This window comes from Acanthopagrus latus, chromosome 5 (assembly GCF_904848185.1).
Source record: "Acanthopagrus latus isolate v.2019 chromosome 5, fAcaLat1.1, whole genome shotgun sequence".
Lineage (NCBI taxonomy): Eukaryota > Metazoa > Chordata > Actinopteri > Spariformes > Sparidae > Acanthopagrus > Acanthopagrus latus.
The window spans coordinates 25,510,163-25,527,251 of record NC_051043.1 but is presented as its reverse complement, the minus strand read 5'-3'; the positions used below and the strand labels follow the sequence as shown (position 1 = coordinate 25,527,251).

The 17,089-nt window shown below is 41.7% G+C and overlaps 1 protein-coding gene across 2 annotated transcripts; it reads right to left on the bottom strand.

Annotated features, from left to right (window-relative positions):
• Nucleotides 1–9,317: 9,317 nt before the first annotated feature.
• On the bottom strand, nt 9,318–17,038 carry rmi1 (RMI1, RecQ mediated genome instability 1, homolog (S. cerevisiae)). 2 transcript variants are annotated; one of them, XM_037096866.1, is made up of 9 exons: nt 16,761–17,038; nt 16,123–16,335; nt 15,837–15,947; nt 15,328–15,477; nt 13,517–13,587; nt 13,104–13,227; nt 12,901–12,985; nt 12,493–12,682; nt 9,318–11,181 (listed from the first exon to the last, which is right to left on the bottom strand). In XM_037096866.1, exons 2-9 carry the CDS (start codon nt 16,282–16,284, stop codon nt 10,071–10,073), a joined length of 2,004 nt encoding a protein of 667 aa, XP_036952761.1. In that variant the 5' UTR covers nt 16,285–16,335; nt 16,761–17,038; the 3' UTR covers nt 9,318–10,070. The 2 variants fall into 2 exon arrangements, with proteins under 2 accessions (XP_036952761.1, XP_036952762.1); XM_037096867.1 differs by having other exon boundaries at nt 16,123–16,332.
• Nucleotides 17,039–17,089: the final 51 nt, after the last annotated feature.

The following is a 17,089-nucleotide window of genomic DNA, read 5'->3' as shown; positions in this document are numbered from 1 at the left end:
ACAGTGACATATTTCACATGATGAAAACATCTTAAAGACGATCCTCGGTATACATTCTCCGCTCACATGCATCATAATTTGTTTGATATGATCGTGACTAGAAACATCTATCAACAAGAGGCCTCACTGAATAAGAACCATATTATGTTATAGGAGAGTTAGTTGGCACTTTCCTGAGACTCGTCTTAGAACGAAGAAAAGAAAAACGTCTTTTCTGGTTCAAAATGTTTAGAGCGAGTAATGAAGAGGAGCAGCAGTGAAGACATCAGTTGTTTTTATTTGTCCACTGAAACTAGAGCTGCACGATTAATCAAAATATAATTAAAATCCCACAGCGGCCAATGCAATATTTAAATTGTGGAAAATGCAAGTGATAAAGGTGAATGTGTGACATTATAAAGACGTAATGTGGTGCTGCAGGGACGTTCTGACCTACTAATTTTGTTCAGATGTCAAAAACCAACAAATGTCCCATCATTAGGATTTTAATAGTGTTTTAAGAGAAAATGAACATTTTGATGCAGCAATTATGATTCCTATCAAATTGTGACTTATATCACAACTGAATATCTGTCAAAATATTCTCATTATGATTTTTATTTAACCGTTTCGTGCAGCCCTAAAAGAAAGAATCCTCCACCTGACTGGTGAGTTTTCGGTCAGTAAGTGCTGAAAGAAACCACACAGCATCTCAGGCCTGCACTCTGCTGAGGTTTCATGCTGCTGGATGGTTTTGTGCTTCAAGTCTTTGCCTGATTGTCCTGGTAACATTTCTTTTAACTGTCACATGTTTTTCCAAGCGGTTGTTGGAGTGGACAGAGCAGAGCAGTTGCTTTGAAAGCTGTGTTTAGTTTTTTGTTTGTTTGTTTGTGAAATGTCTTAATATGACCAGAAATCATGACAAATTAGCAGAATTTAATAATTGTATGTACGATGGATTAATTTAGACTTCTGAATTTCTGAAGTCGGATTATTTAGTCATCTCTCTTGGTGCAACCTGCTCCTGGGATCGAAACATCGTCCATTCCAGTAAATTTGGAATTGAAACTGCAAGCGAGCAAACTGTGCTTTAGATTTTCAATTCTTTATTTTCTTCAAGCAACCACTGAATCAAGTCTGCACTTATTTGAAGTAGCACATTTTGTCCAAGAACTGCGTCAAAGAATAAAGGATATAAAAAAGAGATATAGACGATGACACTGGTATATTCATGGTGCATTTAAGACCCTCCACCAGCCTCCTCTCAGCTTGGTCCACACACTCTCCATCCTCTGTCCATCCTTGTTATATCGCCTTATAATTCCCTCCATCCCCCTCCTCATCCTCTGCTTCCCACCCCCCTGTTCCACTGTTGTATTTAGTCTCATCAAATTGGATTCCAGAGTGAGAGGCATCTCAGTTTTCCTCAGGAGCAGATGATTGAATTGAGTAGCTTGAGAGCAGAAGGCTTCAGCGTGAGGATGAGGAGGTGATTGTTGGGGGCAGCGAGAAGATAAAAAGGGACCACAAATGAATGTGGAGACGCCGACGTTGCGTCTATTTACTGTAACTAATTACAGGACTGTGAAGCTGTGAGACAGAGAGTGTTCATTTGTCATTTGGAACAGACAATGCTGTCGTTTCATCTCCGTCCAGGTTTGTTGAAAGCTGAGACTTAAGGCTTTTCTTGAAAAGCCTGACGTAAAACTGCAACCAAGACCAGGAAGCAGAAATAATGAACGACAATTATTTACTTGCATCCTTTTTGCTCGCTGTTGAAGAAAAAGAAAATTACCTAACCACTACTCTTAATGTTAAAATTGAATAAATTATCCACTAGACGCTAGATTGAAACATTTTTAACATCTCGGTGAGCTCGGTAAAGTACAATTAGGCGGCATCGCGTCAGTCGAAAAACAGAGATGGTTACAAGGCAAGACATTTGCAAGTGTGTGATAATGCATTCTAATGGACAAGCAACAGTTAGCAGGCAGCTGGACCATTTCTGATCAAGTCCATTAATAAGACTTGATAATGTCCCGACAGACATCCAAGACTTGTTTCTCATGTGTGTGAGTGTGCATACATGAATGACTAATTTTGATTGTTTGTGTAATTGTCCCTCCGCAGACAACATAACCCTGCTTTTCCCCCTGGTGCTTATTTAGCCGTGTGTGTGTGTGTGTGAGAGGGAAAACAACTAACAGTGAAAGCAAACATGTTGAACCCATAACCCTCATTTCATAAACTTGGGTTAAAAAAAAAAAAAAGCTAAGACGCAGAAACAAAAAAAAAAAAAGGCGGCGTTAGCTCCCGACCAGCACCAAATAATAAACCCACAATCTAAGAAAAGATCCGAAGAGACCAGAGTGGAGCTGGTCTGCGGGGCTTCTCGCATATTTTCTTGTCAGTCACCGTAAAATGCAAACATCTTTGCATGGCAACAACGCCTCTTAACAACAAAGCCAGGCCCTGAGAGAGTCCGTCTCTGTGTATGTGTAGAAATGGGGTCAGGTATCATGTTGCTATACACCTGCTATATGTTCAGTATAGGCTGCTGAAGCTCAGTCACGTTTATGCAAAATCAAAGGTAAGTTACAGCTTAACATTTCTTTGTGTTGCAACTTTGCCATTCTTCGTGTTGAATTATCTTTTTTTTTTCACGTCACAATGGTGTGCTTGTTCTCTGGTTGGGTAAAGGTACTAAAACCACTCTGTAAAGGTTCAGAAAACATCATGTTCAGGCTTGAAAATACCTGTTTTGCTCACAACGAACACGGCTGGAATCTGTCCTGCCTCTGTCTCCAGAAAAGTATCAGGTGGTGTCACTGTTACAAATGTTGAAACGCCTGTGATTCCACCGATGTCACATCCAACTACAGACATAAACGTCAGCTACTGAACCACGTAATGAGAACGTGATGTGACACGTATTGTACACATATCAACACGGTACATAGACTACGACATGTACACATTTGATTGTATCTGTGGTGTGCGGGGAGGTTCATTAAAGATATCTAGCAGGGTGTCAGCAGCAGGAGCGCACCTTTTCCGTGACTACCCTCCAAACCCCCTCTTCCTCTTTCATTCTCGTATTCTGCACTCCTCCCATCGCATGTTTAATATCCTGTGTTATGTGCATGAAAACAGCAGAGCTCTCACCCGGTGCTGTCTTTAAATAACCTGATGAGACGTATGGTTAAAGAAGACACACCGATAGGTCTTTCCGAAGAAACCGACATGCATTATTATTATTATGATGTCAATCACACAATGTAATTCTGACAAATGCCTTATGTTTGTATTTTTAGATGGTTTGACTCCGGTTGCTAACACAGTGGATCAGTATTCAGTATTCAGTTCAGTATTTTAAAACACAACACAAGAGTCATAAAGAATGCAGTCCTGGATACAATGTGATTTTTCTCCTCATTTTTAAAGCAACGTGGAGGGAAAAAAAAGGAAATATCTCGTCATCGTGATGTTTCCTGTCTATGAAAATTGCAGAAAATGCAGAGAACGTCCAGTTTAATGGACTAATAGCGAGACTTAAGAGGAGAGAGCAAAGGGAGAGAAAGAGGAGAGTCAATGAAAAAAAAACAATGAAGGACAGGTGAGAGAAAGATGCAGGCGAGATAAAAGCAGAGAGGAACGAGACAATATCTGAGGAGCAGAAGCTGGATGGTGGGTTGTGTATGCCCACGGCCTTCAAGCACTGAATGCTGTCCTTTTTCTTTTCAAGACAACGGGAGGTTTTTCTCCTGTATGGCATTCACTGCAGCAACAACACAGGCAGTTACCCAACAGATTTCAATCTCTCGGTGCGTCTGTGTGTGTGATGACAGGTCTGTCACTTCAACCTTTACTTCTCTGCCCGTCCTGTCTGTGCAAATGTGCGTCAAATACATTTCCTCTCCGACTAAGGGCTAAACCGCGACATCCCTCTTTTCGTCCAGCGTGTTTTCTCTTTCTGTCTCTGTTTAACCCACATACCTCCTAATCTCTTCTGCCGGAGCTCATTTCCCCCCTTAATTCCCTCGTCTTGTCCCAACGGTTTCCTCGATGGTGACCTTTTCGTCTCATATCCTGCCTCGTGAATTACAGGCATTAACTCACACACACACACACAAACAGGTGCACGCACTTCATAAATTACCGCCTCGGCGACGTATACGACTGTGGTCACATTTTCACCGAAAAAATGTGATCCGACCGCCAAAAGATCAACCGCTACCGATCTCCTTAATGAATAAAACATGGCAGGGATTGGATGGCGGGGTGTGACCCCTTAACATCTGGCTGACAACTGATTGACTAACGCAAAGTTCAAAGAGCCACGCTGACCTGTTTGTCTGTAGTCTTTTCAAGCCAGCCTAATATTAACTAGGGGTACAGAACAAGGCTTCATGATGTTCAAGAGGTGTAAGGGCGCAGCAAAAGCACTCTGCGCAGCTTTTCAAATTACCTTCCTAATGGCCAGCTTGTCAGGCTTTCTCGTCTCCGTGGAGAAAGAAAGGACAAGTGGGGGGGAGCGATCCATTCTCTTCCTTGTCACAGCAAAATCACTCACTCGTCTCTTTATAAGGTACCTTTTGCTTTCCTTTCTTCTAAGGCCTGCTTCTCAAGTGCATCTCGCTCGTATTCAAATGGTAGTAATGACTTGGCAGTGTGAGAGCAGGACGTAGAGAAAGGCCGGCCGTATTGTGGGCCTGTCAATCGCTCCGTCTGTACTCTTTCAGAGTTGCCTCACCGAGTTTTAATAGGCTTTCCTATTAAGTCTAGTTAACGATCGCTGACCTGAGCCATCAGTAGGAGGTCGAAATAATATAATAGTTTCGCCTTAATTTATATCTTCAAAATCATTACTGCCCCTTTTCATATTTGACTGGCCATATGTTTTGGCTATAGGGGCTTTATTTCTTCATTTTCAATCAAAGGTAGGATGGTGGTGTTGTCGTACATCGGCCTGGAAGTCACCCACTGTGAGAGCGTGCAGGGTCCGATTCACTGGCTCCGTCTGACCAGCAACAGAGCGACAAAACTTGGCTGTTTCATCGATATTTTTAGGAGCAGATGAAGATTGTTCAAAGCAAAGTTTGACAGTTTTTTCAAGGCTAAAGTTAAAAAAAAAAAATCTGATGAGTGAGAGAGAGAGAGATGGGATGGCTTCCATTCAAATCAGTTACACTCAAAGAGACTCACAGCGTCTGACATCTGCACTGGATGGTCCACACAATGTTAACACATGTGCCTTATAAACATGATATCAATATCTCCTAAATAAGATGTGTTTAAAGAGTTTGTAACAGAAGCAGCTCTGTCAGGGGTTTATTTTCCGCAGCACAGACTCTACTGAACGATCACAGAGATATTATAGGAAGATTAGAGGAATGCTACAGGATTAGGGTTCGTCTCTACGATCCTCTCAATCTTGGGGAACTACAAGTTGCCAATTGTCATTCTGGCTGTGAAGGTGACACTTGAGTTTCTAGGCTACAATAAAGTATTGAACTGAGTATTTCTAGCGAGTGGTTTGGAGAATTTTATAGATCTGAGATGAAACTGATAGACGGGCGAGCTCTTCCTGCTCCTCTAGCTCCATGTGACAGTGTCATGGATTTATCAACTCGCAGCACATTTGAGATCACGGTCAGGGCGTCAAATCGTACGTTGCACAAGCCTCAGTCAGATAAAGGATCGATGAGTCAGAGAGACGAAGACTAACATCTTCAACTGAACAGCCCCCTCTGCCTCTGCAGTCTTCCTGCTGTAGAGGATGGAGGGTGTTCATTGTTTTAAGACTTAAAACAAGAAACCTGTACAGCTGCTGTATTGCATCTGGAGGATTTCTGATGTCCTGTTAAATGTTTAACAGCTATTGAAGATGATGTGACGTGGCTGATAACGATAGACGATTGTATATAAATTAGATAAAAGTAACCCCACCCCGAATATCAGTGACATTCAAATGCTGCTTGAATAGATATAACTAATGATTATATAATTCTATTGATATAGGGACATTTTAGATTCTATGGTTGATATTTTAGGTATTTTAGGTAACACTCTTGTACTAATCTTTTAGTAACCTTAACCCTTAAGTATGACGTTCGACGCAGGACTTTTACTGTGACAGAGCCATTTCATTTTAGGCTTTTAGTTCCAGAATACTAATTGATGGGACGGTGGATACAGTGCAGTGGACACAAAACAAACATTTTTAATGAAGCTCTTGACCTTCATCATTTCCTCATAAACGTCATATGTGTGCACTGGGTTGAAAAACTGAAATACTGGACTGAACAGTCTTGAAAGGAAATGACAATTCTTTGAGTCTTTAAAAGTTTGTCATGCAGCAGCACATGATAAATGACATATTTCGGTGGCAGCATGAGAAAGTGCTCGACCACCCTAATAGCTTTCCATTTGCAATATTATTTCCTCTGTACTAGCCTTCCACTTCTGTCTCAGTCTGGAGCGGCAGCAGGAGAAAAAAAATATGCTTTTTCATTCCCCCGTGAGTTTGGATGTACCTTTCCAAATTGCAGATGGCAGGCGAGTGGAGGAGACTGAGACAGGAGGGCCAGAGCACACACACAGGAGAGAGAGCACTGTGCTAATTTCTCTAATGCTCATATACAGCTGCACTGTACCTCTTTGGTCATTACAAATATCAATGTAAAAAGTACGTGAGCAGTCCTAATACCCCTCCTGCTGCAGCAGCTGTAATTTTCTTTGCCCTATTACATTTAGTAATGAAAAATCCACTTAGACAGCTCAACCTCTCTTTTAGGCCTCCATCAAAATGAGCAAATGGTTTCTCTTCATGGCAAAAACATACCTCTTTATGTGTGTGTGTGCGTGTGTGTGCTCGAGGATGTGAATCATTAAAGAAATAGAAAATAATGAGGAACTTGGACTTGGGCAACAACAAAGTACCTTCCTACTTTGTTTTGACTCATCTGGCTGAATGGATGGACGGATGGTAGAGACGTTGAATGAAAATCCATTTTGTGTTCATATCATTTTGGTGGTTTTATCTCAACTATCAAATGTTTCTGGGTACCAGGACATATGGAGCAGAAACCTTAAGACGGAGCTTCAGTAGTGGACAAAGAGCTAGGAATCAAAGTTGCTTCATGCAAGAGTGAGTGTTGAGTGTTTACATCATGTAGCACATGTCCATGTATTGCGTTGCGTCCTGTCTTCTGTCTAAAAAGAGCCAATAGTGAGTTTCTGTGTCATCTAGTCTGCCCTCAGTCCAACATGAGAGGAGGAAGAAGTAGCAAGAATCCTTCAGCTGTTAGCAAAGAAAGAAGTGACAGAATTAGAAGCCAAAGAACAGCTGGCCTAACATCTGTGTTCCCACTGCTAGAGACAGCTGTTGGTGAGCAAACTTACATACAGCACCTTTAAAACTAAAAGCAACCATACATATATATTCACAATTCTGTGTCATGCATTACATCATTTTTCTTAAGTATCAGAAATAAAATTCCTGCAGAGGGTCAAGTTCAGAATGGTAATCAGTATTATGTTATTGGAATATAATTATTGATGCATTGATTGTTGAGCAGCATTTCCATGTCAGAACTGCTTACAAAAATGTAAATACTGCCGAGTTACATGATCAATAACAATTTTAACGATTATATTTCCTGGTAATAATCTCAATCTGCAATGAAACACTTAACCGATCCTGTGAAATACATGCACTGGAGTAGAAGTAGGCCTATAAAGTAGTACAAAATAGAAATGACTATGAGTCAAATACTTCAATATGTACTTGGCTGCTTTCCATCGCTGCAGATCTTATAAAAACCTCCCGGTTGAACGAAGAGTTTGAGCTGCGCCTTTGCATCCTCCAGCCAGCCTTTATGAGATGGTGCTGCAGTCTTTTGTCTGTTTGAAGAGAATCGGTCTAGAGTAAGCAGTGTAAAGACGTCCACTTTACTTTGTTTTGTGTTGCTCTTTAAGGTGTCTGGGACCACCACGGTTTTCTCTGTTATTTCTGGGCACTTCAAAGATTTTGCGGACGAGACTTCAGTTCATTCTTGACCACGGAAACAGCAGCAGAGAATATGGATTTGTCTCTAGTCTCACTTCTAATCACACCACATGATATTATTCAGTTTAACTTTGCATTAATTGATGTTTTAGCTGTTAACTTGCTACATCATGGGTAAGAAAACTGTCAAATTCACCTGTTTTTAGCATTCAATACACAATTTTGGCTGAAGAAACTTAAACCAGCAACACCTCTTTAAGTATAATGGTACTTTCATATAATATTAGTTTCCTTAAATCTGGATCTGGCTTTTCCTATTGCTAATCAACTCAGTTTTATTTATATGGCTAAAAATCACAATCACAGTGTCTCGATGGGCTCTGTGTAATATTTTCTGTCCCCTTCCTACATTTCAACACGACTGCTTTCCGTACAAACCTGTTGAACTTGAGACGACAAATTAACTCACATTTAGGCATTTGTATTTTGTCGTCTAATTTTACACACAGCTTCTCACCATACAGCCGCCGCCTGTTGCCTAATTACCAGTGAAATATATACAGTGTGTACTGTATATAATGAGGTTTGACTGCAGCATCTCTCCCGTACCCACTGAGACAGCGCTACCCTCGTTCCATTTGCTCTATCACCCAATATTTATTCCACTTCTACCTCCCTATGGGTTGCTTCTCTCCCCGTCCTCCCCACCCCTCCATCGTATCCAGCCTCATTAGCACATAACAGGCTATCGACATGCATAGCAGGGTCCTGATTTAGACGTTCAACCTGATTAGCCCTTAATGATCTGAGACAAGCTACCTGAATGGAAGTGCACACATACTGCAGCAGCAGACAATAACATATATGCAAGTGCTCCTCCTGCTTTAACACATAAATGGGAGCGCACATACGTACTCAACATACACTCGCTGTGTGTTTTGCTCATTTTCACAATGATGATATTGAAGTATGAGGGGCTGCCACCTAATTACGCCGTATGACAGCAGACAAGAAACAAATTAATTTGTGTCGTGCAAATTGTTGAGATGTTTCAATTTAACTAACACCTCTGCTACAAGCCACAACGCCGGATAACGCTGCGAAGCTACTTTTAATTACCATCATATGTGCTTAAACAGCACATATTCAATTTAATAAAACTATTACAGAGCAAATGAAACATAGTGCGCCAGGACAGCCTCCTATTTGGTCCTGTTATTCATCTAATCTTGAGAAATAAGACACTCATTTGACGAGAAGAAAATGGAAAGGTAAAATTAGCAGCAGGCTCTTGCTGCTCTATTAATCAAAAAAGTGCTAGAGAAAATTGTAAAAATCCTCAGAACAATTTTATTTCAATATACAGTAAATGCAGACAAAGCATCAAATGTTTGGTATATCTATTCATCAAAGACAAAAAACAGAGATGAGGCTCCGTAATGAAGAGAAATAATCGAAGCTCATGGCCTCTCCTTCATCTTCCTTTCCTCTCATTCTCCTCTGCGAGAGTTTATTAAAGACCCATGCAGCCCTCGGATATTCAATCATTTTTCAGTCAGAAGTAATGGATGTACTGAATGAATGCAAAGGCTGGCAATTCATTACAACAATCAGAATATGAACACTTTCTTTTTTTTTGCCCCCCCGTTTCTTTTCTCTCACGCTTCACTTCTTCTCCTCAGATCAGTTTTAAATGTTATGTACAGTTACGGACAGACCACAGTCGTCCTTCTTTAATCAGTTTACTTTGATTGGAGCTGATGCGGAATAGATGGATGGAGTCGTGTGATGACAGCATGCCGTGTTCACATATAGCAGATGGGGTGCGTTGCAACACACTGCTTGCAGATCATCAGACATCCAGCTCACACATTATGCTCTTCAGATCCGAAGCAAAGGTTGATCACCGATCCTTAAAAATGCCTTTGTTTCATTACACGCAAAAAGTCTAAGGCAATGCTGATGCCCAATATTATTTATGCCTCTCTTTTCTTGGCAATTTTCCATCCCTGCTTTAGTCATCTCCGCTGCCTGTAATTTTCTCATTATTGTCCACTTCCCCTCAACCTCTCCTTTGAGTTTATTTCCTCCCGTCGCTCGCCCTCCGCTCCAGCTCCTGGAGCACCTTCACAGTGATAGGTTCTGCCTTTGTCACCACGGCTTTTCCACCGTCCGGTCTGACCGTGATGGTCATGATGCAGCACATGTCCACCAGCCCTTCCTGGCATCTCCTCATCCCGGCGTCCAGCTCACCTCTCCGGGCTGGGTTGCGCTTCAGAGCCCCCTTCTCCGCCACAGAGAAGCCCAGCAGGCCCGTCAGAACCTCATCGGACAGCTCCACGTCCAGGTAACCAGTTCCATCGGAAATCGTGGCGGAGATGTGCCAAAGACCGTTGCTGCTGCTCAGCTTCCCCAAGAGAGTCACAATGAAAGCTTTGACACGGATCTCTGTGGTGTGGGGGTGTGGTCTGGACATCATCTCATCCAGCAGGCACAAATATGTAAAAGGTGGAGAGGTCAGAGTGAGAGCAGGGACCGAGCTGTGACTCTGTGGATCTTTTTTAACAGATAGTCTATCAAATCCTGCAGTGCTTGAGGTGTAACTCTGCCCCTGAGCTGTAACACTTTTTAAAGAGTTGTTTGGAAGTCTACAGCTGGAGTCTGAAGTGTCTGGTTTCTTGGTAGCGCTCTCTCTGGCTCGGGTTGGTGCTTGTTGAACAGGGAACTGATTTGGCGTGCCAGCCCTCCCAGTTTGCACCTCTTCGATGAAGCAGTCCATGTCTTCATCCATGAAATCGTCATTAGCAACAAATTCTAACTCATGTGACGGCTCTGAAGCTGCAGCTGGAGAGAAGGGTGAGGCTGCTGTGGCTAACTGCCCTGTGGACCCAGAGGATTTCTGGGCAGTTTGGGGTTCTGTTGCTCGATAAGAACTCCCTGTTACCCTGTTATCGTTCTGTGGTCCGCGACTGCTGTCAGTAACATTTGCACTTTCTTGAAAAATCACAGCGTCCAGCTCGTCCATGGGAAGATCGTCAAAGTCTTCGTCAGGAAAGTCGTCGCCTGCCATGTTGTGATCTGAGATGTCTTGATTAACCGAGTGACCCGAATGTAAGTCAGAGTCCTGTAGTTCGTTACTGTGGCCATGACCTTGGACAGAACCACCTCTGTTGCCTTGGGTTAAACCACTTCTGTAAAAGAATAATGTTTGAGTCAGTTAATTTAGCTTTGGACCAACAGCGTCAATGAGCTCACTATGCCGGAGGCAATGTTGCCAATATTTTAAACATGTTTGTTACCATGTCAGAAAAAAGGGACAATGACTGTTTTAAGTCAGATATCACTCAGAACTGTTGACCAGACAGATTGCTTTAACTGTGTTGTCCATCATCTCATGGCAATGCAAATACACAGTCATTTATTTGTCACTTGATTCAGAGGAAACTGTTGGCCATCACTTCAACTGAAAACAACTTGGCATTAATATTTGAATCCAGGCTGAGTTACAACAGTTACTACAGTCAGTCAATTGTATAATAACCAGATGAGGGGAAATTTAGGAGGTTAAGGTGCAAGTGCAGGGAACAGCAAAAAAACCAAAAAACAAATGGGCAATAAATCAATCTTACATTGCTTAGAGATATGGGTCTATATTGTCTTCTGGAACTCATTATGTGAGGATAGTTTTAAAGGCTGCAGTGTAGTGAAGTGAGGTCATGCTTGTTCTAAACCAAAATACCATTAAATTTACCATTTAACAGCCTAATTGCTAAAAGAGGAAAAGACCCGTTAAACCTGGCTGCTCTTATTTTTCTTTAAAGAATCCTTCCTTAGCATTGACGGCTCGGTGGGACTGTGTTGTGTAAAGGGTGACCAGGATCATTGAGGATGCTGGTCGCGCCCAATCAACCAACTCGCCATGTTGATCATGCTCCCACAGACAGGATGTAGTTCAAGACAACCATTTAACTTTGAAACTGCAAAGTATTTGTATGAAGACCTTTCACTGTTGCAGTTTTTTGACGTTGCAGTAGCAGTTCATTGAACTTCAGCTGGTCATCAATCTCTATTCCCAAGCATCTGTATGAATGAAGTCTTTCGATGGATTCATTGTCGGCTTTTGGGAGTAGGATTTCTTTACTGCATCTAAAATCCATTACCATTTCCTCTGTTTTAGTCACATAAGCCTCAAGTAAATTGTTGAAAACGGTTTATCTGTTATCTACATACTTCTTGTCACATTATTAACATCCCTCATTAAATCCGATGGTTGTCACTTGTTCCAAATTAACCCTCTCAAAGCAGGATATAGACAGTAACACGTCACAGAGACATTAGAAAAACACACTGTAGAATAAATCCGCCAAATTTGTCCTACAGTCGCTGAAAGATAATACCTCAGATTTCTTTTGAAGACAAACATTATGTTGAGATTCAAAATGTCAAGATATATTTGAGTTCCAGCATCAAAATGTCAAGGCATCATATTATTCACCACCCACCTGGATGAGGCTGTGGAGACAAAACTCCTGACAGTGGAGCTTCTCGAGGACTGAGAAGAGATTTCGCTGAGCGTCCTGTAACCGCTGTCTTGAACGGGTCGAACATGAATCCTTTGCACCTCCTCCTGAGCCTCCAGACCGGCCAACAACTCTGCATCATCCAGCTCCAGGTCCTCCTCTTCCTGGACGCCTAAAAAGAGAACAAAAGTAGGCAATATATCATGAGTATGTTTTGTCCTAAGATCAGTAGTGTAAGCTAAGAAAGACACTGCAGTGAGTCATCAGTAATATAACACACAGAATAAAGAACATAATTTAATTCTTGAACGAGCCTTCTTAATATTAAATCAAATTCAGCCAAAACTGTGATTTTTTCACATGATCTTCTATAAAGACACATAACTATACCTTGCTGTGGTGCTGGTGGGGCCTCCACCTCCTGCTGCTGCAGCTCCTCCTCAGGAAGCCCAAGCGTGCGACACAGCACCCTGCCCTGTCAGAGCAGTAGAGAAATACTCAACTGGATCTGTATAAACTCTTGCATGTCATGCGACCTTAACAAGAATTGGTTCAAAACTGCTCATGACAGAAAACAGAAACCGACAGCTAACCTGGTTATTTCTGTCCACCAGGTCCTCCACCTCGCCACCCAGGACCTTGATGTTGGACGGCCCCAACAGAAGCACTCCAAGTCTGCAAACCATCTGCCCTCGCAACTGCAGCTTCGCACCGGGCCTGCGGGTATAATTTCATTTTTAAAAACAAGGTACAACGGTTTCACACACTCAGGTTTTATTATTCACTACAAAATGGTCGTGACATAGCAGAAATGCGTTTGTAAAATTGTATTTAATGTTTTTATTTCTTGACGTCTATATTACGCAACTATATTAGCAGACACAGGTTGCTGGAAAAGTGGAGGTGAAATGATTTATTTGTAAAAAGTCATTTCACATATTTTTACATGGGTAGCAGCTGTAAGACTTCACAGTCCAGTTCAGCGTTTCACAGAATAATCCTTAACCTGAGAGCTGTGCTGAGTTCAGGGATAGACTGATACTCCATGGCCTCCAGGCTCTGGACTCCATCTGTCACCTGCAAAACAGAGTATTAGACTGAGGTATATCTGTATGTAGACAGCTGCAGTCACAAGTTGTACGTACAGTATATAAGATAAAGAAAAGTGGTTTTGATATACTGTGTATGAACATAGTATGAAGATTATTTTTTAATTGGCACGTGATGCATAACACAAAGACAATTTTTTAATGATATTATATGTGTATATAGGGAAAAAGAAAATTAATGAGTTATTATGAATGCCCAGAATATAAGATCATTAATCAATAAATGAATATATACATATAAGATTATGTTAATGGGCAATAAGTTAAATATATATCTATAAGAAGGATCTTGAGTACTTGGTGCATGTACAGTTTGTGTAGGTATATGTATGTGTGGGATATATATTGTCAATGTATATAAGATTATGAGTTCAATGAGGAGATTATTACTTGATCAATTAATGAGTGGAGAGGGCGTAGGATTAAATAAGTGTATTGCTCTTACTACTCCCATACAGACATGTTTTTAAAGACTTTTTATTTGAATTGTTGTGTAAGTTAACTGCTCCTTTTTCATATCGTCATATTGTCCAATTGTTTTTGAAAGCTCTCATTTTACTGCTTCGAAACAAAAATGCTATCTGTCAATCAAAAAATAAACTGAACAGCGAAATGATGGTGAAATGATGATACATTTACATGCTCAAAATATCACAAAAGAACATAATTGCTGCTCTAATCGTTTGTCTGTAGAATGTTAGAGGAATGCTGAAAGTAGGAAAACTAATTAAAACTGGCACGATAGCTGCAAATTAACCTGTGACACGCACCTCCTGTAATACTGGATTTGTAAGTCACACTTCACAAAACTTTAGTGCAGCTTTAAAGTGACGCTAAGTAAAACTGGAAATAATGTTTCTCTTCTATTGCTTCAGTACATATGCTGGCTGGCCTGGACTAATCTGACCATATCTTCTGCCTCTTGGCAGTGATTCCAGTGCATGTGGGTCTTTGCATCACGTGACTTACTTAAATGGAGAAACAGTGAAAAAGAAAAAAAAAACAAAAAAACGTTGCATCGTTTCTAAGCAACACCGGCGCTATTCTTGAGAAACCATAGAGCAGTGACAAGTGTAATAGTTAAGGTGAAAATTACAGTCTGCGCCTTATATTCTAGCAATTTACTCTTTCATATACACTCAGTTATTGTACCTGTCCAGTCTGATTCAGTTAGGAAGAGAAGCAGGAGGCTTTGTTCTTGTGCACAACTCAACACAGGAAGATAAAACTTGGTCGTAGATTAGGGTTGGACGGATGATGGAGTCCAACGTACACACTGGTAAATAATGTGACACTGAATTCAGATTTATGAATGATGCCAAAAAAGTGCTGCAGCATAATTTTCACAACTGTCTTTTAAATAAGACAATAGCAATACAGCTCCGTCCTTTACATGTTGAGTTTCCTACAATATCTCTGGAGGAAACCTTGCAGTAACCTTTCATCCAGCATTAGGGTGTTAAGTGCGTCCAACCATTTAACTGTCGTTTGTTGTGAGAGAATGAACGGCAGGAAAAAATATTGCCAAGTGCTGAGACACACTCGCAACACTTAAGCGAGTACGAGTGTTGATGCAAAAGCTACAATACACACGCAGACACATGAATATAAAGGTAATTGCTCATAATTTCGTAATTTCAGGAGGACAACACTGAATATCAAAGGAGATTTTTTTTATGTCTTCTTATATTCCACAAATGACTCTGACCTGCAGTAGCAGCATACGGGTTGGTCTGGCTTCCCAGGGCCTCTGGGTGGTCTGTGTGACTGCAGACACTTCGTCGTTTGCACAGTCAGTGCCCTTCAGCTTCTGCAGCTGACCATACGCAGGCTGACTGATGTCCAGCAATGAGTCAACCTGAAACAGAGTGAGACCTTTGGATATGTTGCCTTTTTTCTGAATACTTATATATTTAAGATCTAGTGTAGCTAGCTATAATGTTTGATGCTACAGTCATATTCCAGTGTGATGGACATACAGAGCTGTACTCGACATTTTCTTGAACTGCTGCTGTTATTTGTGAACTGAACACTCATGGTGTGGCTCCAGTAGATTTTTGCTCACATATGTTTTTGTTACAAGTGAGTTTGTCTTTTTTATTGTCCTCATCATTGGTCCCTTTTAATATCTGGCCAACGTTAGCCTTCAGGGACGACGTTGGATAACAATAAACAATTGAATATATAAGATGACATATATGATCAACCCACTCGTACCTGGACACAGAAGGTCCCGTTGAGTTCAGTCTTTTGGGTCTGACTGAGCCGCTCAGGGAGAACAGCGTGATCCAGGTCCCTCAGGTCCGTTTGCAGCCACTGGTCCAGCGCCTACAAATTCACACCATACAAAGAAGCATCTCCTACTGTAAGACCCGATTTGACTCTGACACGACATCAGTTACTTTCACTTCCAGGACATCATATCATTTGATCTTTCAGGCACTAAGACATGAGTAACTACCTTACCCAAACCGTGTATAACGGACCAGCCCTTCCTGCCTACCTGTTGGTTGATCTGCTGCTGTGACAGGCGACCTGCTCCTCCCGCCTCTTCCTGCAGCCACTCCACGCAGGCCTCCAGCCAGGCGAAGGGCACCCGGACGTGCCAGGAGGACTGAAGCCAGGCCTGGGTGGCACGAACCACCGACTGGATCTCTGGGGCCATCGTCTTCCTTTGTGTGGGCAGTTTCTTCCTATCGTCTCTCACTGTCACCTGCTGCAACATAAAGGCATGCATTTAATCCAACTATAATGCACTAAAAATGTCAGTTGAAGTGGCTTTAAAAGGTTTTTTTTTGAAAAGGCAAGTTTTGAATTCATGGCACATCACTCCCTGTGGTCCCTGAGGGATAAAGGGGAGTTTCAAGGGTTCATCCTCTCTCTGCATCGCCTTGAACCACTTGACACCAAATCTCGTGGTAATTTTATCAACAGGAGAGATTAGATTATAATGATAGAAGACCCCAGGAGAATTAGTTTCTGTTATCTTTCTGTGATCATATCAGAATGGATAAGCCCCGTGTCTCTGCAGACGGTCACGTCTGACATCAGTGGATGGGAGAAGGAGGCTGAGTGAGTAATGCAGGCAGAGAGAGAGAATACGATGAACGAAATGTTTGTGTTTTTATAATGAGAAGCTACCTGAGAGAGACGGCAGCAGCCTTTTCGACGAGAAGTACTGGAAAGCAGCCAAGGCGCCAAAAAAGTTGACTACATATTAAGCTGTGTTGATGCTACTTTACCTCACTTCTAAGTCCACACAACACGCTCACAGAAGCTCTCACTCACTCTTACTTCTAACAACTAGCCGTACACACGTATATGCAAAGAGTCAAATTAGCATTAGCCTCACGGATCACACCTTACTAACAGGAATAACTCGAAGAGCAACAGTAAACCGGGATGTAACTGCATCCGGAAAGGAGGCTTATCGAATCGCCTTGGAAACGCCCCAGCTCTTATGATCGACG